We start from the raw sequence: 25,033 nt of genomic DNA on the forward strand, positions 1-25,033 counted from the left end.
AGCCCCTTTGTGCAGCATACTCACTGCTACCCTGTGGCAACTTTGAGGGTTAGACTTGCAGAAGGGAAGCACAGGCTATTTTTGCTACCTGCATTTCAAAGCAGCCTGCCCTAGAAACCTTTTCTTTGAAGGGCAACAATGCTCTGAAGAGGAATGTGACAGCCACTCAGACCTTTTCAGCCACTAGTTAGTGCCTCACTTGCCCTCCCAACAGCACATGGCTTCAATGCCTCTGTGCAGGGAAGTGACGTCTTAGACTGTGGTCCAGCTTCAGGCTTACAAACAGGAGGTGACTGACGAGAGGGACTGCAAAGCCACAAATCATCTCTGCTTTGCTAAGGGAGAGTGGCAGAATCAGGGAGACAAAGTGGTACCGAAACCGGTGGTTTCACTGCTTTCATTTAACCTCTTTTACAACTTATGTTAAGTCACAAGCAAGTGTGCAGCACCAGAAAAATCCTCCCATTGTATACCCTTGTCTTAGTCTCCTGGCATAAAATTTTGTACAGATTTTTGCACAATGAATGGACCAGAGAGGAAACCAAAGTTTGTACCTGGGGATATACAGGTTGTCACTCTTCACCTGTGAGCCCCACACTGACACTGGACCACGCTTAGTGGGGCAGAACTCATGTCAACATTACTTCTGCCCTAGGGAAAGGTATGGAGGTAGCAGCTGAAATCAAACCATGGATAACTGCTCTGAGCCTTCCAAGACAGAGCTAGTCATGACTCAGTGTAAGAGATTGAGGAAGGAAGAATAGAAATAAGACGAAGTCAAGGAAATTCAGGTTCAAGTCACGTCCTCTTCCCTTCTGCTTGCTGTTTCACGAGCTGCTGATGTAGGGAGAGCTCCACCTGGTGTCTGGTTGAAGCCCTAAACCGTCGTCATCCCTCGGCCCCTGTCGTTCAGATGCAATCTGACACTGTGAGACACGTTGCAGTGTTGGCATTTGATGCTAGAGACTAAAAAGCTGTGGGAGGGGAGAAGATTATGTTCTCGTTTTGCTGAACTTTTCCAGGTGGATCCTGCCTTGCAAACCAAAAGCTCAAACCTGGAGCGTAAGGAGGGAAAGCTCCAGCAGAAGGCAGAGTTACAAGGCCATCCCAAACAAAATAATTTAATATACTTGCAGAGATCCTGGCCTTTAAAAGATGTTTTCTACTCTGCACCAGGATGCTTAAAGTTGCCATATGTTTTCACCCAGTTACTTCAGCAGAGCACTTAAGCAAACACTTAATTTAAAACACGTACTGAAGATCCTAGCATCAAGCTTTATTTAAAGAAGAGATTTGCTGAACAGTTGTACATACTAAATCAGACTTCCATTGTCTACTGCAAGCCAGCCCCAAAGAGCACCAGTGTTAACCAAAAGCAAAATGCCCTGCCACACCTAAAGGAAGTGGGTTGGGCAGGAGTCGTTTCCAGTTACTGTTTGCTTTGCTTTCCGACCTCCAGCTGCCTCCTGATGTCTGATACCTCCATGGGGACCTGCACTGTCAGACCATCCATCGACTTCTTAATGCGCACCTGGCAACCGAGGCGAGATCTGACAAGAAAAAGATTAAGTGAGGTTCATCAGTTCCCACAGTAAGGGAAGAAATTCCCAACCCACATTGGAATGTCTGGTCCAGGCTAACTTTTCATAAAAGTTCCCGTTAAAGACAAAAGACCCAAGACAAAGCAGCTCTACAGGCATAACTGCAATACAGGATAAATCCTGTCTCCTTGGAAATAGGTGCTGAGATTCTGTCGGAGAGGTTTGACTATCTACTGCAATCAGCAGGGATGCTTACGTCTCAGTGAGTCCATATGCCAAGTCCAGCATGTCCATCTCTTCATCTGAGATGGCATCCAGCTTTTGAAAGGCATCCTTCTCAAAGACGAGGTGACAGGTGGAGCAGGCTAATGTCCCTTCACATGCACCTGGTGCAGAAGTGGGGGGAATAACAGCAAATCAGAAAAAAAAAAGGTGGTAAATGGAGATCATCTTTGGAAACACTGGGAGAAAGTGTCCTTTAACAGATCTAGAGCACATCAAAATAGATGCCGGAAGACAAAACAGATGGAGGCAGACTTCAGCCTGCCTCTGCTCTGGGAGGATCACATCAGTTTTCAAATTCATACTTCAATTCCAACCAACCACAGTACCACTGAAATCCCAGCAGCCACAGGGTTGAAGTCACACTGCCACGTCAGTGCAGTAAGCCAGCCCAAGCAAGCAGCTGTTGGGGAAGAGAAGCTTGCCAGTGGGTGGATACAAATTAGGGCTCCAAGTTCAAGTAATTTGAGTAAGCTGACTGAAGGGCAAAAGTGCTGATGACCAAATTAGCAAAGGAAGCATATGCATCCTCCCTGTGCTCCATGCTCTCATCAGAACACAGTAGCATGTGTACAGTTGTACTATTCCCAGGTATTCACTGGTCACAGCACGGACACAGAACTCTTAAGAGTACATACCCTTCTGCAACACCTACCAAATCCATCAATGGCCAAGTTTTGATTGACTACCACTTCTAGCAAACTCTCCCCTTCTTTGGCTGTGGTTGTAAGTCGCTCTCCATCCCGATTTATAAAATGCACTGTCACCTGGTCTGCAGAGCTGTAATAAAAATTTGCAAAAGAAAAAGACATATCAGAGGAACCTACTTTCTTCTGCACATCCACTGCCAAGGTCTTTTTTCTGAACACTAGAGCCATGGCATTCAGAGGGAAATATGTATACAAATACTGTTTCCAGAAGGATTACGCTACATGTGCTAAAAAACATTAAGGTTGTTGGTTCCCAGTGGAAATGGACAAACTAGAACAGTTCAAATATGAGCTGACCAGAATATTTTCCATTTTACCAAACTTCCCTCAAAATACATGTTGGCTGTGAGTCAACAAGTGCAGATGTTCTGCACTGCCTCTACTTGGTCTGGCTGGCAGAGGAAGCATTTGTAGACAAGGAAAGCATTTGCAGCTCCTGGAGCCTGGGATGTAATCCTGGTTGGAGTAATAAAAAAATCTTTGGGATCAGGTACTAATAATGAAATAAGGGATGCTGTCATTCACATGGTGTTTCCCAGTGGGATTACTTGCTGACTGTTCCTTTTCTGCTCTTTGTTCGTTCATGAAGTGCCCACTCCTTCCCCGAACTCAGTCTCAGGGAGCCTTGTTGTGATGAGACATGCTCAGCCCCAGTTTACAGAGCAACCATGTTGAATAACCTCCTCTGAGCTAACACAATCCTTGTTTGTGAGAAACCACTAGTTGTATTGACAGCCTGCAGAATTTAATCTGGTGATGTGTTAAGGACAAGGCCATCAGCATCGCTCAGTGCTGACTTGCAGAAACTGTATCTACAAGCAAGAAGGAAGCAGCATCCACTTCACCTCCTCCAGACCAGGCCCTCCCTACCAGTGTGGAGGCTGCCACCCTGACGAGCAGCGCCAGGGATTTCTCAATAAGACTGTGTATTCTGAAACTATCTGTTGTATTTGTCATGGAAAGCACCAAGCAACAAAACAGCAGTCTTTCTTAGTTCCCGCACCCAAACGGTCATGTAGGAGCAGGAGGTCCCAGTTATCCCAAACCCTACCTCCTGTGCTGACACTGGGCAGCACCCCAGCAGCAGTGGGTATTTTGTTCAGTATCTCTCAATGTGGCACTGCCCAAGTGCCCATCATCTCAAAGTCCAGGACACTCTCCAGTGGCAGAAGCTGGGCCACATTCTTCCATGAGGCCAGCAATGCAGACCTGCCTCCCAGATCTCTGGAAAGAGCCATAGCTCTCCCCCCACAGCTCTGGTATGCTTCTGAGGACTGGAAGTGTCAGTGCTGCCCCATGGCCTTTCTGCTGTCATTTCTGACATCAGAAGAAAGAACTATAGCCGTGAAGATTCACAGTGAGAACAGGCCAAGTTCACAATCCCCTGATGTCCCACTTACAAGAGGATGAATGAGGCAACATCCACTTTTTCCAATAAAGGTGTTGCTTGGAACACTCAGTAAAGCTTGGTAAAATTACTTTCCCCTGGGGCTACTGAAACATGTAGCAAGTGTGGCTCAGAGCTCTGAGAATTTCTAATATTGTGGCCCAATTTCTAGCAATATATTTGCTGTACACAATGAATACAAGCTGTCACTGCCAAAAAAGACATGTTACAGCAAATCCTCTGGCCAAGGAAGCATGACAGCACCTGCACTCCTTGTGCTGAGCATCCTCATGAAAGTCACAGAGATTAGGAGGAAGAATTGGTTAAATGGGATCTGTGTCTGAGGCAGCAACATCAGCAGCAACTGGAAGGACTTAACCTGTCTGCTCATGCCTCTCTGCTCTGAAGCAGATGAAAATGAAACGTGCAGAGATCTCTACTCGTGTAAGTTAAGAGAGAGCAAAGGAAACTGCTCAAACTTGATTCTTATGTATTTCTGTACTTAAAGGAAATCAGCACAGTTGGAGTACAGGGGATGTATCCAGCTGAAGAGGACACAGGAAAGAAATCCTGTAAAAATTTAATGGAGAAACGAGAAGAAATATTTTCTTTCAAGTTTGCAGGTCAGTTCATCCCCCTTTCCATAAATCACAGTCACCATCTAGATCTAATCCCCTTTACCTGCCAACAAGTCATTGCAGGATATCTCTGAGTGACTCAAGATGCCGTCACTTAAACTGTTGACATACAGATTGTATCAGCAAGCCTACAGGAGTAGAAATTTTCAAATAATTCTCTCTTTGGAAAGGTGGTCCCTCTATTTCATCGAAATTTAGAAGTGGAGAAAAGAGATTATATTCATGCCTTCTCTGATCCTTCTTCAGCTGTGGCTTGATTCAGTTAAAAGGAACGGAACACAGGGGCCACTGTACCTTCATGTGAGGAGATCAGCTTCCTGTTTTTCTGAAAGCTTAGTCAGAAAACAATGCCTGGGCCATTGGTCTGTGACAGGGTCCCCTGGTTATGAAAACAGCTGTGAAGTTAGCACTAAGGCCATGCTGCAGAGGGAAGTTTCCCATGCACAGAAAGAAAAGATCATGTTGCAGTCAGAGGACCAAGCAGGACCCCCCTATTTCACAAAGCAAACAGCCAAAGAACATCTCCAAGACATTTCAGTCTCCTTCATAACAAGACCCACAAACATTTCTCTGTAAATAAGCAATTTAAAGATTAGTTCTCAATTGTCAAAATAAAGCAAAATCACCCTTCCTCTATTTTGATGAATTGGACCCATTTATTTTTATTTATCTGTTTACTTTTAAATGGCAAATATCCAGTTTTCCCTTCAGTGTTTGTTTTACAGCTATGGGTGAAATAATTTGTTACACAATAGATATGGTAAAGTCATAGGACTTCACTTAATGCTACAACTCGACACATTCATCACAAGGATTATAGAAGGCAGCTGCCTGCAAGTGCAGGCTTCTGGATGCAGCAGTCCCCAAAACTGCACAGAGACTTATGGATAGAAAAACCCATTCATATTATCTTGGAGGCAACCTGAATCTTGAGCCAACATCCATGCCAGAAGGATCCCTGCACTTGGGCTCCCACAAATGCTAGGGGAATTCATTCCCTGCAGTTGCAACAGTTTTAGCTGTTGCCACCAGTTAAATGAGCCATGAGAGAGCAGAGTTGCAGCCTGGGAAAGCACACAGGGTATTCACTTAGATACAAGGAAGTACAGATGCTATTGTCATTGACCCCCTGCATGACTTTGGACAAGCCTGGGTGTAACAATTCACCATTTTAGAGAACAATGTAGGGATGATGACAAACACTCCTAGACCATTACACAGAAAGCACCTGTAAGCATCTTCTCTTTATTTGCTGGCTGTAGGGGAAACTTAAGTTGCTTGTGTTCTTAATATAGATGCCTCTGTTGGGGGCATAAACCCAACCTGATTAGTCCCTGTTTTTACTGTTCAGTTATCTCCTGTAGATCCACTCGTACTGGCCTAGCCATCTTCATATCCCCTGAACTAGTCCCAGTCTCAAGTCTCCTCTGGTGGACTCCTGCTTTGGGCAGCCAAGGTCTCAGGAAAGACAGGAAAGAAAATAGATATCTTTTGTTTTCTATTTAGCATTTGATTTTGTTTGAAGTTGGTTTCAAAAATACCAATAAAGAAATCATGAAGAAAAAAAATCCTTTCACATTTTGTTAATAATTTTGAACCAGGATTTTGAAAACAACTCAAAATTGATGAGACTGACTTTTGCTTTGTTTAGGCTGAACTATTTTGCAATGGCATTACTGTCACACTTGTTCAGGGCTTTGGAAAGATGTCATCCAGACATAAGCTCAGCCCTGCAAATTCAGCACATGCCAACTGATTACTCCCCTTTAAAAATCTTAAACTTTCTGTGACAAAAGGAGCTAGTGAAGGGGGTTAAAGATGGTGTTTCTTCTCCTTGACAGTCTTTTTCCCTGAAAGATACTCTCCATATAGGCCATATACTGCCAGCAATAACTTCATATGCAACAAAAAAATTAGAAAGAAAACCCATTGATGAGACTTCATAAATCCCATTAAGTAGGATTATCAGCATAATTTTTCAGGAGGAATGTGCCAGAAAGGCATGAGAGCTTACAGTGGGGCTTCTAATGACCTAGAGAGGGTGTTTTTGCTCCCTGGGACTGCAGAAAATATTAGCTCCCCACTCCGCCTCTCCAGCAGCAGGTACATGAAACCTGAGAGAATCTTCAATTCCCAGAGTAACCCAGCAGTCATCCCAATTTCTGCCCAGACGACTGACCTGCCATGCCCACCATCCCCATTCCTCAAAGGCTTATGACTGGACCCCAGCAGTCCATGGACTCATGTGTCACATTGTCATCTCTATGCCACTAGCTGTAGCCTCTGTGGCTCCAGTAGCAGGGGAGCTGCACCTCTCACATCAGCTCCCTGTACCATCTTCATCTCATCAGCATCTGCTTAGCCTACACTTCCTCATTCACTACCCCTTTACAGGTCATGTTTTATACCAGCCTCTCCTCTCCCTTCTGTGGGGTGAGGTAGAGGTCAGTGCATTTCCCTCTTGAAAAGGCCCTTCCCAACACAGTGATGTATGGTTCATCCTTTTACTCACCTTGACTCCCCGGGGGCACCCTGGAGCTTGCACGTTGAGCTGAAACCCCTTCTTGACACCTGCTTTGCTGGCACACGATTCTGTTCTGTCACCCCACAGAGGAAAATAAAGCGAGTCTTGCTCACATTCAGTCCACTGCGCAAGGGTCGCATGAACCCCAAGATGCCTTGAGCTATCATGCTACTTAGGTCTTGCTTCGTGTCTCCTGGGCTGTCTTTTGTTGCAAGGCCAGCTAGATTAAGAGTTATAAATACGGCTGAGAAGGGGAAGAAAAAAAAAAAAAACACATGAGGACAGCCTCCCTGGGGGTGGAGGAAGGGAGGGAGGAAAATGAGGGATGGATAGTGGGATTATGCTTTGATCTTGCTGCAGTCCAGCCCACTTGTGGTTGTATCAGGGCACAGGTATTGAGAAAAGTATGGTAATAAGTATTGTTACCACATACCCGCCCCCAAGCCAGACTCACCTTGTTTTGCCTTACAGACTTCCCTTTTAGGAACTAAATCTAAATACAAGTTTGGGGAGCAATATTCAATGCAATATCTAACGACAAAAGGGTTTGCAAGCTGAGGATTGGTAGAGCAGACTAACAGGAATACTGAATGCCTGGATGACGCCACCTTGTGAAGGCAGGTTGGGGTACCAGTTCTTACAGCAACAAAGTGAGAGTTAGGCTTATGGAGTCCGCTCCTGACATAGATACCATCTGGCCACATCGTTGCCTTCCCCAGTACTGCAGGCTCAGTAAATATTTCCCAGTAATACTGCCTTCCCCAATACTGCAGGAGATGTAAAATGTAAATATTCACCTACTTTGCTGGACAGCCATGAGAAGCAGCCACTGTTTGTTCATTCATTAAATCCTGTTGAAAAGTGCCATAAAGACACAGATAAGTATCACTCATTTCAAGCTAACTGATATTTCATGCAAGTGAGACTTCCTCAGAAGAAAATGCTTTAATTTATTTTCAGAAACACTGACACTACTTTAGCCTACACCCTCCGCCCCAGGCTAATTAAAATTGCCCCTGAGGACCAAAATGCTACAGTAGAGACAGGTTCACTTCCTGTTTTTTGTGGAGTTTGAGAACAACTCTCATCTCAGGAGCCTTAATTGCCCCTAATACCAAATTAAAAGCTCATATTTTGGTAGAATGCTTACACACACGCCCTGCCCAGTCTTGTCTTTACTTTTCAGGCACCATGAAGAGATGCAGCAGGCAGCTCAGTTATCCAAACAAACAAGCCACAAAGCATCTTATCTCTCTAGCAAACCTTGAAATGAGAGATACACTAGATATATGTGCAGCAGTTCTCACAGCAAGGACATTCATGTGTTTGCCTGGCACTGACTTCTCTCCTTGCCAGGAACTCTGAACACAGCAAGTGAGAGGTCAATGCCACCAGAGGAGAGCACAGAGAGGGAAGTTAGGTCAGAGATCAACACATCCAGTCCTGTAGGGAAGAGAGAAGCAGCAAAGAGGACAACTGTCCTCTGGTGAAAACAGGAACACCACCACTAGGGCAGGATAGAACCATGCCCTGCACTAGACTGATATGTTATTTTAAGGTCTTCGAAACAGGGCAAAGAAAAAACAGAAGTAAGGTCTGTCTTTCCCCCCCCCTTTTCTCCAGTTCCATCTAACAGCAAGCCTAGAAGTAAACTCAGCATTTCCAGAGTAAACCTTTGTTCATTTAGTCCAGGCCACAAACAGAAATCCAGTCGAATAAGTATTCATCTCACAAAACACAGCAAATAATATAAATCTCATATTTTGAAAAAAAACCAAAAACCTCAGAACATTGTTTTTTTGGTTTGTTGGTTGGTTTTTTTTTTAAAAAAAGAATTTTCCAATACTTTATGAGCAGGACAGGCAGAGCCGAAGTGAATCTTTAGCTCCATTTCATAGAAATTTGGCAGAAGCCATGTTTCCACTAGCAACCACACACAGACATGCACACACGTCCCATCTCACTTGCCAGCAGGTCACACTGCCATCAATGCAGTGGCTGTGCTGACATGTTTAGTAATGTCTTAGCACACACTGGGAAGGAAGTGGTTTTCTAGCCTGAAATACATCACCCAGTTTCTTCTGCGCCACGCAAAGAACAGTTTCCCCTCCTCCCCAGTCTAGGGGCTCTCACAAAAATGGCCAAAACAGCTAAGAGGCACCATTATCCCCCTTGTCCCCAATTGCTACATAAGATGTAAACATATTGATATCAGCACAGGACTGCTCCAGCAGGACATTATACAGTGGTACTGCAGCCCTCCAGAGCCAGAAGCACTCAGACTTCCTGGATACCAGACCCAGCTCCTCTGAGCACTGTTTCAATCCTTCTGTGGGCCAGTTCAGCAAATATGTATGCACAGTCAGCACAAGGTAGACTTGCATCTGTTCCCTTAGGTAGAAAGCACTCTGTGCAATCAACTCTAACCAAAAGAGCTCTTCTGCTAACTTTGTGGCTTCCAGGAGACCCTAGATGGATGGTTTCAAGTTACTCTACTAGTCTGCTGCCTCTCTGAAAGCACAGATTCACAGAAACACAGAATCATCTAGGTTGGAAGAGACCTCCAAGATCATCTAGTCCAACCTCTGACCTACCACTAACAAGTCATCCACTAAACCATATCACTAAGGGCTACATCTAAACATCTTTTAAAGACCTCCCATGCTGAAAATAAAATCATGCTTTAATCCTGTAGTTATTAATGTAAAAAGGCACCACAGTTCCGTCGGAATTAATCCACTACCATTTGAATCAACATTTGACAAATCTAGTAAATTAAGGGAGGAATAAGTCCCTCCTGAGGGAGTGGGAGGAAGAATCAGAAAAAGCAGCCTGTCCTGCAGCAGATCAGCCACAAAGATAGGAGAGGGAAGAGACAGAAATCAGACATGCATCAGAAATAACCTAGTCCCTACCCATGAACAAGCTGCAAGACACGCAGGAGTACAAACATCATCCAGGTCAGCACATCGGCAACCAGTTGCTCCAATGTGCTCAACAGTGGAACAGGAAATGTGTCTAGAGGAAAGAGAGAACCTGAGTAAACAGTTCAATAAATCGTGACAAAGCTGAAGGTCAGCACTCTGTTCCAGTAAAGAAGTGGCTCCGTTCATGTTTGGAGCAAGCAGGACTGATCCATGCTCTCCTCCAGGTTTGTGGGAAGGCAGGCAGTCTGGACACGTGTGAAGGCAGAGCTGGAAGTCTGAGCTGAGTTCCATGAAATGGGCCACTATGTTCCTTCACAACTGTACTGCCATGGAAGAAAGGCATCATCTTCTGTACCATGTTTTACCTCTCAGATAAATGGAGAAAAAAGATTCCTGGTTGGCCTCTGAGAAGCATGAATGAGGGATGATCGATAAAATGGATACCTGAGACAGAAATTCTCTTGCGAGAGTTGTACAGAGCTGCTCTGGAGTAGTCCCTGCCAAGAGTCAGGGAGGGAGTCAGGCCTTTGCTGCTCCCACAGGTGAAGTCTCGAGGACTGCAGAGCAGCTGACACACAGAACCAGGAATAATGAAGGCTATCAGAATACCTCCTACCAAAGCCCATCACCTCACAAATACTGCAGTAAGGAAATAGATACAGGCTGCTTACACAGACAGAACTAAGTCCACTAAACAAAACTGAAAATCCCCATCCCCATCATCACCACAAAAACCTACCAATGACCATTTTCTGTCCCCAAACAAACTGCTAATAAAAGCAAACTGGACAACTTGTGCTTATCCTGCTTTCTCCAAGCCCACAGGACCAGGTACAGAGGGCTGCCCCAAAAGCAATGTGCTGAACTCAGACCTGAAAACACTTGATGTAAGCACTTTGCAAGTCTCAGATACTGAGTGTTATAGGCTGGAAGGTATGTGGGAAGGCTTTCAATGTGCCTCAGTTTCTACATCTGTCAAATGAGAAAACCAATTGCCCACTCTGACCTCTCTCTAGATGTTCAGCAACCTCTTTAGTATTGCTATAAAGAAAAGGAGCAAGGGACAAATTTTCACCACCGGAAACAAGAGGACAGTTATGCTATCAGATATGAGCTGACAAATTCATAACAGGGCTCCTTGATAGCAGCCACCCCTGGCAGAGCAGCTGCTGCCTGTCTGGGTGAAGGCCACTAGAAGTTACAGTGCCCCAGTCAAGGCCTTCATTTGCAACTACAGCTGCTTCTTCTTGTCAGTCAAGGATGCTTCAGAGATGGATGGGAGGGCAGTACTGCTACATGTGGAGTATAGACAAGCTTCACTATAACCTCTCCACTCAAGAGCAGTACATTCCACATCCCCTTGACCCTTAAGTCAGTCTTGATGGAAGAGCAACCCTGGCTTTAAAAGAGCACAATCAGAGGCAATAACCATGATGAGAACTTGTAATTTTCCAACTAGCTCTGCTCACCAGCAGGCTGTATCAATGGTATTAACATCTATTCAGAGCAAAAGAAGCTGGAGGTACAGCCCCTTCCAGGAGTTCCCAATATCCCTTTAAGTCTCAGAGACACTCTTTCCTTTCTCCTCCTTAGTCTTTCCTCCTATTTTCTGCATACCAACTTCATCCTATCATCTGAGAATATCTATCCTAAAATTACTAGTAACTTTAAGAGAGCTATTACTTAGCACCAGATGTTTGTTTAGGCATTGCTCTGTAGTAGGAACCTGCATGCTTGTCCACAAGCTGCACTTAAATTAGAGCTGCAGACCAGCGAGACTAAAGCCAGCCTCACTTTAATGCGCAACGCATTGAGGTCCAACTCATTTTTCTTACAGATGAGCTGTATCCTGCTTGTCTGTTCACTGAGAATCTCGCACCAAATCACTTCCAGTCTGTCCCTGTTTCACAGACAAAAGCATCTGTGTCCCCAACAGTTGTAGGTGTAGCCCAGATTAGAAACGTTATCACTGATAGAACAGCAAATAACAGCAGAAGCTATCTATGTAAACTAGAGTTTAAATACAGATTTGATTCTAAACTATAAAATATCTTCCAACAGATTAGAACAATCTGGTGTTTCTTTTACTGTATGGTCCTGCACAGCAGCCTTCAGCCATTAGTGCTTTGCACTTCCAATTCTTCAAGCACAAATTTAGTATAACTATACTTTTTTGGAGAAGTAACTAAACATCTAAAGTTTCCAAATACAGGCAAGGGAACACCATGAAAGCCATGGCATTCATGCAGAAGAATAGTCTGACTGCAAGCACAGTCTTCAGGAACTCCAGAAATGTAAGCACAGGTGGTATTGTTCATCTACATGTACATGCATTAAAAGACAGAATCCCATTTGTGAGAACTGCATCCCCAGGCCAGTGTGCATTCCCTTGAATAATGCAGTACAGTAGTATTCTAGTAGATTTGTGCAGTTAATCCAGTGGTGTTCAGGTATTTGGAATCCTGGAAGGAATGAGGAAACCCACCTACAGAAAACAGATCCATGTCAAGCCTGATGTGGATTGCAGAAGTCTCCATTGCTCCACACTTCACATTGTGTTTGTAGACAAGCTCAAGTTTCTCCCACAGTAGCAGATCTATGAGCACTAACAAATTTTGATGAAATCTCTGCCTTACTTTACAGTGCAGCAAGCATGAGGCAGTTTCTGCAAAGCCCCTCTTGACAACCACATGGAAAGCCGATACAAATGAAGATCACACAGCTCATTAGCAGAAAGTTGGCAGTAGCCTTGCTCCTCCATCACTGGGCCCTGTACTGAGACCTCATGAAACATGAAAGATGGGCCTGTGAAACAAATCAGATTAAAATCTCTGGTACAAGGCTAGTCTTGGACAGACCCAGCAGCAAGTCTGGGACATGCAGCAGCAGCACCGAGCCTGGCCACCCTCTTGTGTGCTCACCTGGTGCTGGATTCCTCATAGGTCAAGGCACAGCAGACACTCACCAGTGGAAAACTACTGCAGCAGCTCTTCTTCCCCAGTTTGACCCGCAGTTTGCAAGTTAAACATGATACAAATATACACTCAATTTCTCCACACAGAAATCTGAATTCCAGTAGTAGCTCCAGTCAGACAGCTGGGAAGGTCAGAAGGGGCATTACTTCAAGCAGTTTCTTGCTTTTGAAGGATGCAAGTAAGATATCCCTATTTGTGAGAGTGATACGATCATGGCTGACCTCTCAGGGGCCACATGGCAGACCTCTAACTTGGAGACACATTGCTAGACTCAAAGCAAGCCTTAAGCAATCATCCAGACACCATCTGCTGAATTTCTCTAAACTTTATTGGCACTGTAGGAAGAACAGGGTATGGATTTTTAACAACTCCTCCAAACGGGGAAAAAAAGCCTTAACATCAAGGTTCTCATTGCAGATAACCACATGGACCCATTAATTACTCCACAACCCTAAGGAATTGACATTTTATTATAATCCAATAAAAAGACTGGTCAAGAAAAAAACACCATAATTTACAGCAACAACAAAAAAGATGAAGCCAGGCAAACACTTGATAAGGTATTCCCCCCCCCCCCCCCATTAGGAGTAGTTAACCAATTAAACTGGGACATGGAGAGGAAGAAAAAAATTCACTGTATTCTAACAGATAAAAAATATGCCTACAAATCTCAACATAATACTGAAAGCTTCTTACATTAGTTTTCTTGCAAAATATCATTTCTTTACAATACAGTATACATTTCCAAGGGAAGGAGGACCATAAACGTATCCTCCGTCCCATGACTAATATTTTCTAATTGTGCATAGCTAGAAGTATTGAAATCAAATATCATTAGATACCACTAGAATATAATACTGGTTAAGAAGAAGAGAGGGCTGAAACAACTACAAAGAGTTAGGTGGACTCACTGGCACAAGCCGTTCTATTCCTATACTGGAACTTTAGGAATTAGAACGACATTTAACAAAAAAATCAAAACCCTATAAACACAAGTCATGCCAGCATCATAACATGAGCTCAGCAGTGTTGTGTGACTCAAAGCAGTAAGGCTTACTAGTTTATTATTTGAACACATTTCAGGCACTGTGTATCAGCTTGTTAGGAAATTGTTTAAATGTAATAAGGGCTTTTTTCCCTGCAAATGCACCAATAGTTGCTACAGACAGAACAGAAGTGCTGAGAACCAGCTTTAAAGCACCAGAACAGAAGTGTAATGGTTGTCTGCCCTGCCAGTAATGAGACTCATGCAGAGTCAGTGCCAATAACCCTTCAGTACAGAAATACACAAATCAGTTCTGACAAGTTTAACTGCAATCTTTCATTTGTGGCTTTCAAAGGACTGGAGCATGTGTTTTTGGCCAACCAAAAACTTCCTGTTTCCCCTGCCCAAAAGCATGTTGTATTCAGGGGAGAGAAGGGGGCTCTCACATGACTAATCTGGGTGTTCAGAAGTAACACGCTAAGTTATGCTCCCAACAGTAGTTTGGTTGGTTGGTGTGTGGATTTCCACAGACTTGTGTTGATTCTAAAAAAAAGCAGCAATGGTGAGGTTGTTTCTATCAGCCCAAGGAATTCTTGGGGAAATACTGCAGTTTGTTAACACTGACATGGACATTTCTTTTTGGCACACTCCCCCTTTGCCCTTTACTATATTTCAGGGAGGTGAAAATGCTTCAGCGTTCAGGTACTTTCCTTCCATCACCATGAACAGTGACACCATACAGACAATGGGGGCATCCACAAAAATGAGAAAGTCACAAGATTTAGGATCATGTTAGGCAAGAAAATAAGTCACAGGCGGCTAGCCCAATGACTTCCTATAGGGACAAGCTAATCCAAGGAGGGTAAAGCAAAGGAGGACTCCGTTATAGATGGAATCCATTCTAAGAGGCCTCTTCTAAAGGTTAAGGTTTCCTTCCATGAAGGATCAAGGCAAAATCCAATTCAACCCTGAGCATACATGGCTGTTTTCTCCCCAGAAATGGGGGGGTGGGGGTGGGACAGAAGCATGGGTAGGAATAGATAGCTTGGAAGACCGGAGGTGATGGGCATTAGAATAATTGATACAAATGGTTCCTAGGACCAGTCTCCCCACAACCACTAGTGTCCTGTTTCTAAGAGACAGATTCTGTGTTCAAAGCTATAACAGGGGCAAAGCATCCTTCTGGAGATGGAAAACCATTTGAGCCAGGGATCTGGCAAAACACTACTGAAGATTAAGGCAACAACTGGACAAATATCTCATGACCCTCTCCCATAAAATGCTGCTGGTAGCCAGGAAGACAGCTGCAGTCTTGTTTCTACATGACCCAGATACAAAAGTAGTTTTTGGTCCCCAGCTGCTAATCACTTTTTATGATTGTATCTAGTTTAAACAAAGACACCTGAGCTACAGTAGATCTATACACCATCATAAGGCACTGACAACTATGTTCTAAAAAGGCTTCATAGAAAAAACTGAAATCCCATTCACATGACTGAAATGAACTGGTTCAGCAAGAGAAAATATAGTTACAGGACTTTGTAGTCATTTACATTTCTGCTTACCTCTTTTCGTTTTCAGTGGTGACCCAGTAACGGAAGGCAGTGTTCTTTAGCTGTCTCTGCCTCACTAGTTACATTCAAGTCAGACAAATGACAGTGAACAAAGCCATTTACCCAGAGGAAAACTTCTGGAAAACAGGGAATTCAAGGCTCTGATATACACCTCATTAGTGGAAATACTCCAAAGGCCTCCATGTGACTAGGAAATTCCAAGTTTCATCATTAAATAAAAAGTAACAACAGCAGGAACGCCACAGATTCTGTTTGGTCTGCTTAAATTTAAAGGACAAAAGCTTTGGTCTTTTATAAAGAAAGTCCATATTCTACCTCCAACCCTTCTTGCCACACTCCAGCCTCTCCTTCTCGACTATATGATTCAGACCCTTAATGAAGTCAGAAATGGCCTTTAAGCTTAATAATGAAGCTTGTGCAAGTTAGTAGGAATGTCAAACTGTTAGCACTTTACTGTATGTAATTCAGTGAAACTATCTGCTGGCCTCCCTACCCAATGGGAGAGGACAGCAACACAGCCATTTCAGTAAGCAATACAAAACTAAATGCAGTAAGACTTTACCCAAAGCCAAAGAATTTCAGATTTGCCCCAATACAAGTTTGCTTTCCCAAGCTGCCCCAGGAAGGTGTTAAATGTTGTTCTTTCTTCTGTCGCTGAACTCCAGCATTTGCCCAAAACTCTATAAATAAGACCATGGTCACTCTTCTGTAGTGGTTCCAGCGCAGCACAATTACGAGTGAGTGATGGGAGAGGATGGGAAAGGGGAGAAGAGAGTGCAGGGCAGCAGGTGCAGAGGAGAGTTTACATGGACTCAAACTCATCAATGCGCTGCTTGGTGTTGCCCTGCCGAATCTGACGAAGGGTCTTGTACTTGTCTCGGCCCAGCCGCATGTTCTCAGCGTGGATCATATCATTGGCTGTCTTCTTGGTTTCATCCCGAGCATTTGCCAGCTCTGAGGAAAGAGCCTTTGTAGAAAGAGAAACAGACAGCAATGGGTTAGCCATGCCAGAGACTCAAAGCTAGACAAGGAGCTTCCTTGCTGATCCTTCTAAACAGGAAACAGATAAGCCCAACTGCATACAGTCCTGGGCAACCTTGTCTAGCTGACCCTGCTTAAGCAAGGCAGTGGGTCTAGAGGATCTCAAGAGGTTCCTTCCAACCCAAACATTACTGTGAAAGTTGTTAATATTTTTCCCTAACATTTGAAGGTAGAAAATTTCAGGCGCTTCCACCTTACTTATCTTTGTCTAGCACAGTAACAAAGACGGTCATCAGTTTATTTCAGAAGAAGAATGAGAAAGTCCAGTGGAGAAATCCCTAAAGACTTCAGGAGCATTTTGCAGAAACGAAGCAGTTACAACCTTCTAGCACAGAAGAAACTTGCTGTAGATGAAAAAGGGCATATCTCTATCACTCTGCCTGTACATAACCATCACAGCATGATACAGAACAAAGTCTGCTGCAAGCCGGGCAGCTAGCAGGCAGTGTGGGAAAAAAAAAAAGAAAACTAACAAAAACACTTTGTAAGCATCAACACTGGAACACCGGCATTCCCATTCCTTACAAGAAGGAGGTGCAGCATTGCTTCCCCCATGCTGAGCCCTAGCGGACTGCTCTCAGGATTTTGCAGTGAAACCCATTCAGACAAGAAAGACAGTTACAGCCAGCTTCATGATAAGAACTTGACCAAGTCCTCTGACACATTGCAGCCAGGGCTATGAACAGCTGTCAGATGGCTGGCAAAAGTTACACAAGCACAATACATCCAACAGATGCTGCTTCTTGGCACTGTTTGAAAACACTTTGCTGTTTCCAATGAAATGGACGTCAAGTGTCAGGAAACAAGCTATGCCCCTCTCCCCAACGGTAAGGTAAGCAGCCATCTGATAAGATAACAATCACCTTACCTCAACCACCTCTCACCCCCCCCCCCCTTTTTTTTTTCCTTTCTTTTTGAGGAATATCAGTAAAACCTTCCAGCTGTATTAATGTCAAGAACAGAAGCAACACCCAGGCACACACACTCTCTCCTGCCAGCTTCTTACCTTCAAGTGTTTCTGGACCCGTTCATTCTTCTCTGCTTCAGTGGTACGCTGCTCCTCACTGCGGTCCTTGATGGTGGCCTCTGATCGTAGCTCAGCACTTGCTTCTGCTGCATTCTCATCCTGTTCATCATCATGCTCATTCTCAGACTGCATGGGTTCGGTGACATGAGGGGTGCTCATAGCAGTCTTCAATTCCTCTTTGGTCTTTTCTAGGTCCTCCTGCACCATTTGTGCCTGCAGTAAGACACGCCACAGTGAGTTAGTGAACGCAATCCTGAGCATGAGGGATTTCTCACACAAGTTCACAGAAGCAGTACTTAGTGCTTATTATAATCAAACCTTGTAGTTCTTGCACACTGAAATGATACGTTCCAAAGCTACCCAGACACAGTCACTTGCAAAATTTTCTGCTGGCTAGCACATCAGAGATTTGAGAAATGCTTATAACTCATGGAAAATTAGCTATAGGTCTAATCGGTCAAATTGTTTCTAGATATGGGGCACTCAATCTACCTAAAAAAGCAAAGCTAGATATCCACAACAGCCTGAAGCTTGCAGACAATCAGTCTAGTATGGTACCTAGTGCAGTAGTTTAGGTCACAAAACAAAACAAAGATTAAACCCACAAAAAGTACTGCTGTTTGTTTAGATTCTGTTTTACCTTCTGTTGCCACTCCTGGGCCTCACTCTCTTTCTTCTGCCTGGCCAGCTCCAGCTGTGTGATCCTAGCTGTGAGTTCTGCCATCTCAGCAGCCTGCAAAGGAAAGACTTTAAGTGGGGACAAAACACACATACTTGCTAAATGAAGCATTAAAAAACAGTATCTCTCTAACATCGTTTTGGTAAGGAGAACATCCTTCTGTATACTTCCCACTGATAACTACAGGATTAAAGGGAAAAGGAAGTTAAAAAAGTTTTGGGTTTTGTTGTGTTTGTTTTTTCCTCCAAACAGAACTGGAGAACTCACTTCTTTGAATCCAAGCCAGGGAAAGCAATTAGTGAGTTCTACATGCTGTTCTCAGCATCACATACTGTTGAAAGCAAAAAGCACAACAATCCAAACCTACTGTACAAAAAGATACAAACATCTGTATTCAGATATAAGCTCATCTACTTGAGGATAAAAATTAATGAACCATGCTATTCTGCCTTACTATGTTCATAGCCTGGTTTGTTCTATGAGTTTAGACCCCTACATTGTCACTATTTGCCCTACTCAATTTTCAGCTCACCCACTTACCAGCTGTTCCTGGGTCTTTTGTTGATCATGGGATGCTTTCAGCAGGGCCTCCTTTGCCTCTTCTGCTTCTCTACGTTCTTTAGCCAGTTTTTCTGCTTCCTCTTGAGCTCGTTTTCTTTCCTGTTCCAGCTCCATGGCTCTGCGAGTCTGTTCTTCCAGTTCTGAAAGAGTAGAATTGTACATTGAATAGAGAGCTCAAGTAAAGAATGGCAGTAGAAGAGGAAAGTGTTCCTATCGCTACCTCCTGAATGAGACCTTTCCTTCAGAGAGACAAGAAAGGTGCAAGAAACTGTCCCCTTTCTTCTCCTTCACATTGTAAATGGAGGCTGGAAAACCAAGAGTCAGGCCTGTTCCAAACCAGCAGATTACTTACCTCATTGATTTGTAGGGAAGTACCTATCCCAAAATGATGTCCTTAAAGACAGAGAAGCATACAGCACTTTGATTGGGCAACACTGCTTGGCCAACATTACTATGCAGCTAGACTGTAAGAACCAGAGCACTGGCTGGTGGGACCCCTGCTACACTTTCTTACTCCTTCCTCTACAGGTGTGCTGAGATAAAGCTTCCAGCCATTATTTGAACAACTGCAACATAGTTTGGCTGCCAGAGAGGCAGCTTAGCTGCCACCCACCTCTTTAACGCAAGCCATACTTCAGTAGGTGCAGTTGGAGAAGTTATATTCAGCTTCAGAAGGCTAAACTTGGGCCCTACCGCACCAATTTGGGCACAATACCAGAGTCTGAATGGCTCATAGATGCTTCTAGTTTTACTCCTTGAAACCTTCTCACTCAGATTGTGCATCTAAATGGAATACTGGAGCATTTCATCTCACCTTGCTGGGCTTTCTTGGTTTGCTCCTCAATTTGCTTGAGTCTCTCCATTAGCTCCTCCTTTTCACGTTCAATCTTCTCCTTCTCCTTTTCTGCCAACTCCCTCTTCTTCTTCTCATTCTCCAGGAGGGCTCTGATGATGGGAAAAATCATGATGCAATTTACAATTAACAGATATCCAGTCTGGAGTGCTTCCTAGTGAAGCTATAAGCACACAAGAGATGTGCACTAGATCACTCAGCTGATGAGCTGTACTCCAGCTGTATCCCTTTAAACTGAAGCAAAGAAACAAAAAACTGTGCCAGCATTCACCTCAGTGGAAAGTTCACAATAGCAATGATACTAAGGGAAAGCTCCTTATATCAAGATCCAGATTAGTCCTTTCAAATAGACAGACACATTTTTAAATCCAAGAAAGTGGCAGTGGGTCACACTTGTGATGAATGCTGTTTCCATCCTCCCATTAAATCTACTGAAGCAGAAAGAAATTTGCCCTGTTTTTGGCTCAAGCAGATTAGTGTGCTGCCAGCAATTTATCTAGCACATGGTGCTATTGTGCTGTGACCAACCAAGTCCAGGTTACTCAGAACCCTACACCAACCTCTCCATCTGTTTCTGATGCTTCTCTTCCCGAGCCTGTGCTTTCATCTGCTGCACCTCAATGGTATCTGGTTTACGTCTGCGCATGTAGAGCTCATGGTTCCCCATGCAAAGTGCCAAGATTCGTTTGTTAATCCGTAACCGAGGGGCGTAGAATACAAAGTCCTTGGGACAAGGAAAAGGCAGCATTAGACTTGTTCCTTTCGCATAATAACCCCCTGAGTATGCAATACGCTCCAAGACCCTAAGCTTTCTAGAACTGCTAGCCAGCTTTTCTGCTCAGCATCTAAGTTCACTCTTTCAGGAGTGAATTTCAACCTGATAAACACAGGGCAGAAGTGCCCAACTCCTTGTTACAGTGTACTCAGTTTCACTGTAAAGCATTTCTAGTACACAGAGTGCAGAGTGACTTGCTCCATTGTTTCATTGCAAACACAATCAGGAGTTAGTTCACCATGCATATTGAGACTATACCTTCTCCCATCTTTCTTCCCACTTAGCTCTTTAGTATAATAGTCTGGCCATCCACAAGTGTAATGCTTTGTCTTATGTCAGAAAGGGTGTCAAACATTATGCCCTGCAGATAAATAATTTTGTTCTGTTAAAAACAGAAGGTATCAGCTCACACAGGAAATTAATAAGCCCTATAGATGAAACCAAGCTGAATTATGTCCACTAAAAGTTTGTAAGAAAAAATGCTCCCAGTGTACCCTAGAAAACAACCTGAATCTTCAGCTTCAAATAAGGTGGAAAACTGTGAAAGACATTTCACGCTACTAAAGCCAACAAGATGCAAGAGAAGCTTTCAAGGTTAACATGGGTAGCTCAGATCAGTAATTGTATCAGAAAAATGGTATGGTCTTAGGAGAAGCAGAAACCCTAAGCAGAAAGCCTCGCTTTCCCACTGACTTTAAACAGAATAAGGTTACAAAGAACAAATTTCTCCCCTTGTGGCCAGAACCAAGCTCCATCTATCCCCTTACTGCTATTAGATCCATTCTGGGCATACTGCCCCAAACATATCAGGTAGTAGAGCACTGCTTAAGTCAATGTTGACATTATTGATAAAAAGATAATGTACAATAAAATAAAAAACCACACAACAAGAAAAAACAAAAAACTAACAATCAACTGATCATTCAGCTAAGAAGAAACTGAAAGTTTAAAAACTTTAATTTGAATGCTGCTTCTTACCGGTGCTTTCTTGTCAATAGGCTTGATAACAAACTTCTTGTCATTGAATGAGATGTTTCTGATCTCGCTCCAAGGGAATCCAATTTTCGGTGTTAGCCTGCAGAAATAGAAAGCAAAGGAGATGAAAGTCCCAAGTCATTCCAAATTCTTGACCTACAATAAAAAGCTTAAAATTCTGCCAAACATGCCCTCATATTTCAGTATTCTTAGGTTGACTGGAATAAGCATAAAAAATTAGAATCATTTAAATGAACTACAAACACAGGGAGTAATTTTACATATATTTATTTATGGAAAACATAACTGAAGAATTCATCTGCATCATGAAGACTAAGGATGCAAGTAAAACTAGCTTGATAACATTTGACAATGTGTTGTGTTTTCTGGTCCAAAGCAGCACGTTTTACGGAGCATTCTGGCAGCATCAAAAATACAGCCAAGAATGATACAGAAGTAGTAGAGTTTAGTAAAAGACTAGAATCCCAGAAAAGACTACCTTTACTAGAAAGGAGTTGAAGGCAGTGATTGGGGGGAGAGGGGGGGTTAATTACCTGTCATTCTGCTCATAAATGTTGAGTCCAAGAGCATCTACACCTAGCCAGAGTTCAGAGCCCTTTTTGTTCTTAATGCTGAAGTAGTTTACACCATACATTTCCAGATCCTGTGCAATTTTCAGGTACTCCAAGACAGCATCTTCTCTGCAGCATGCAAAAAGAAAGTAGATATTCCTTCTGAGTCAATAAAACATTAGATGAAGAAGGCGCTGTCTGCCTACATGGCTAGAGCAGCAATAAGCTGGCAAAGATTCTAAGAACCATGCTTGAAGATGATAGCAAACAAACTCTGTTTTGTTGTTGTTGTTTTCTACACTAAGGACAACCAGCTAGGCCTAGTTAATCCCAGCAGAATAACCTGAAGAACGCTAACTCATCCTGGAGTAAGCCACAGATTTTTATACAACTTCATACTTTACACACTAGCATATATCACAATACCTTAATACAGCAGTTCCACATGCATCAGTTACCTAATCATTCCTCGATGTTCCTCGTGCCACACCTGGATCCTCTCCTCCCACTGGTCTTTGTTAAGCTTATGCTGCTCCAGAACTCTAGAAAGAACACATTGCATGATTTAGACCAGCCACTGCATTTATGCTCACACAGTCGCATCACTCCAGAACAACACATTATTAAATACTCCATGGGCATCACAGTTTCCCCACAAAAATGTTCCAAGAAATAGAGTTCTATAATAAGGCTAGGTAGACACACACTAGTCAGTGTTCCAGACTTCTGACAAATGACAAGCTATGTTCACCTTGTACCATAATATTTTTGTTTTTGTTTGTTTGTTTTGGAGCTTCTCCCACTACTTCCAATCAGAGTTTCTTCAGTAGCAACAGGACCTTTAAGATTAAAGCTCTTAAAGAAATAAATACCAATCCTCATCCTCAGAGAGGCACCAGACTATTTTATTCTGAAAAGTGCAGTCAAGACCCCAAAAAACTGCAAACCTTTTAAGGCAAAGAAGAACTAAGACTGACTAAGTTCACTCACCTCTGTGGAAGCAGTTTGTCACTAGCAAGGTAGCCAGACTTATGCACCTCTTTGTTGAAGTCTCCATATTTTGACTGGACAGCATAGGAAGCCAGCAGGACAGCTGTTTCTGGAGGACAATAAATGTCATCATTCAGAATTGCTTCCTTTACTTGGAGGAAGAATAGGCGCTGTGTGATGTCCTGGATCAGCTCTTCTGCCACATCCTCTGGGTAGAACTTGGCTCGGAATTTGAAAAGCAGAGGGCTTTCTTTGCGTACATCCTGTGCTGTTACCTGGAGCAACAAAGTTATTCTATTTTATAGCCCACATACCAAGTGAAGATGATCAGGTTTATGGACAGGAAAAGACGACAAGCATGCATTTGAAAAAATTTTTCCTTTCCAACACAGTAGTGAATGGACAAGTATTCACATGAGCATCATATTAACAGTTACTGGGGTGGGTAACAGATCTTCCAGGGTGGGGAAGATGGACTGAAGAAAGGTGGTACCAACTTGCTGTAATTTCAGGTGTTTAGAGAAGAACAGATCCCTGATCAAAGTACAGAGACTGAATCTTCAACAAAAGGGAACCAAGGATAAATGAGAGGTTGAAGCAAACATACCTTTTTATTTAATTTCAGCCATGTTGAGAATCCTTTTGTGTCCTGATACTGGAGTCCAAAAAACCAGACCTCTCTTAGACCAATTGTCTTGACAACCTGGAAGAAAGATAATGATCAGGAATCCCAGCCAGACAGGCTGATCTCACTGGTGGTGGAGAACCTGTCAGAGGTAAGAACACACAAGCGCAGAGACGACCAGGGCCATAGCATTCTGACACCCCTGCTACTTTTCACAAACATAGATGACAGGGCATCAGAGGAGGCCCACGTGGCAAATACATTCATCCCTCTCCCTCCTATCTTTAAGGTTTGTTGCTATGTAAACACAGCAGCTGGGACAGAGTATTGTTTAGCCACTTATAAGCCAATCTGTTGCATTGCATTTTAGCTATACAAATCTGACAGGTGTAATAACTTTAAGAGCTTCTACAGGAATTAACTACACCGATACAGGAGCTCTCTCCCTAGTCATGTCTCTAGCCCACCGTAAGGGGTGCATAAATAAGAGTTAAAAGTGTTTTACAGACATACTGTAACAGGAGACAAAAGCCTCATGGGGGGGCAAGACTACTGCAGTATTATGCTGGTATAAAGGAGGGGAGAAGTTTCTTTGCCGAGCCTGCTCACTAGCATGAGGCCACCGCTTTGGACCCGCCTGCCATGGGGTTCAGCAAGTCAGGGGAGGTTCAGGCTTGATATCAGGAACAGGTTCTTCACCGAGAGGGTTGTAGCGCAATGGAATGAGCTCCCCAGGGACACAGTCACTGTACCAAGCCTGTCAGAGTTTAAGAAGTGTTTGGACTGTGCACTTAGTCACATGGTCTGAATTTTTGGGCAGACCTGTGTGGTGCCAGGAGTTGGACTCGATGATCCTTGTGGGTCCCTTCCGACTTGGGATATTCTGTGATTCTAAGTCTAGAAACTGAAGTTTGTCTACATCCTTCCTGACCTACCCCCCCCCCCAAGTTGTTCTTATACCTGTGAATGAGGAATGAGGCACTTACCTGTAACCTCCATTATTAGACAATGGAGGAAGGAGAAGACACTTGTCTTTAGGTCTACACTGTACCTGGAGAACTGCTTTTAACACAGCTCCCACCCCTTGTGCTCCCTCACAGCTTCCCTCCTTCAGGGCGCAAGGATCTGACAAATAGCTGGGGTAGATTTAGCACTGCCTTGTCCCATGTTTTATATGATCTCTCCCTAACCCCCTACTTGCTTCTAAGTTGCTTCCACACTGATTCTGATTCCTAAGGATGCACTATATTTGCTTCTAATGTGGTCTCCAGATTTGTTGATATACAACATTAAGGACATAGGTTCCCTGCAAACACATTACTAGTTAGATAACTAAGGGCTTGGATCAGACATTTGTTCTGGCTTTACAAAAGCAGCAGTAGGGCACAAAAA

General features: G+C 43.5%; 2 protein-coding genes across 4 annotated transcripts in view; both read right to left on the bottom strand.

Annotated features, from left to right (window-relative positions):
- Positions 1–1,255: 1,255 nt before the first annotated feature.
- LOC106045559 (adrenodoxin-like) lies at positions 1,256–10,016 on the bottom strand. 3 transcript variants are annotated; one of them, XM_013196121.1, is made up of 5 exons: positions 9,998–10,016; positions 7,071–7,326; positions 2,479–2,603; positions 1,798–1,927; positions 1,256–1,550 (listed from the first exon to the last, which is right to left on the bottom strand). In XM_013196121.1, exons 1-5 carry the CDS (start codon positions 9,999–10,001, stop codon positions 1,430–1,432), a joined length of 636 nt encoding a protein of 211 aa, XP_013051575.1. In that variant the 5' UTR covers positions 10,002–10,016; the 3' UTR covers positions 1,256–1,429. The 3 variants fall into 3 exon arrangements, with proteins under 3 accessions (XP_013051575.1, XP_013051574.2, XP_047931669.1); XM_013196120.2 differs by lacking the exon at positions 9,998–10,016 and adding an exon at positions 7,884–7,914; XM_048075712.1 differs by lacking the exon at positions 9,998–10,016 and adding an exon at positions 7,537–7,801.
- A 3,278-nt stretch (positions 10,017–13,294) lies between these two features.
- The window catches only part of MSN (moesin), a 46,105-nt gene continuing 34,366 nt past the window's right edge, over positions 13,295–25,033 (bottom strand). Inside the window, exons 3-13 of the mRNA XM_048075707.2 lie at positions 23,624–23,719; positions 23,017–23,291; positions 22,485–22,568; positions 22,009–22,155; positions 21,458–21,554; positions 20,265–20,428; positions 19,666–19,796; positions 18,831–18,991; positions 18,252–18,344; positions 17,591–17,824; positions 13,295–16,510 (exon numbers count right to left, since the gene is read on the bottom strand). Of these exons, the coding sequence (XP_047931664.1) occupies positions 16,346–16,510; positions 17,591–17,824; positions 18,252–18,344; positions 18,831–18,991; positions 19,666–19,796; positions 20,265–20,428; positions 21,458–21,554; positions 22,009–22,155; positions 22,485–22,568; positions 23,017–23,291; positions 23,624–23,719 (1,647 nt within the window). The 3' untranslated portion in view covers positions 13,295–16,345. The remainder of the gene's footprint in view (positions 16,511–17,590; positions 17,825–18,251; positions 18,345–18,830; positions 18,992–19,665; positions 19,797–20,264; positions 20,429–21,457; positions 21,555–22,008; positions 22,156–22,484; positions 22,569–23,016; positions 23,292–23,623; positions 23,720–25,033) is intronic.

Source organism: Anser cygnoides, chromosome 13 (genome assembly GCF_040182565.1).
Source record: "Anser cygnoides isolate HZ-2024a breed goose chromosome 13, Taihu_goose_T2T_genome, whole genome shotgun sequence".
Taxonomy (NCBI): Eukaryota; Metazoa; Chordata; class Aves; order Anseriformes; family Anatidae; genus Anser; species Anser cygnoides.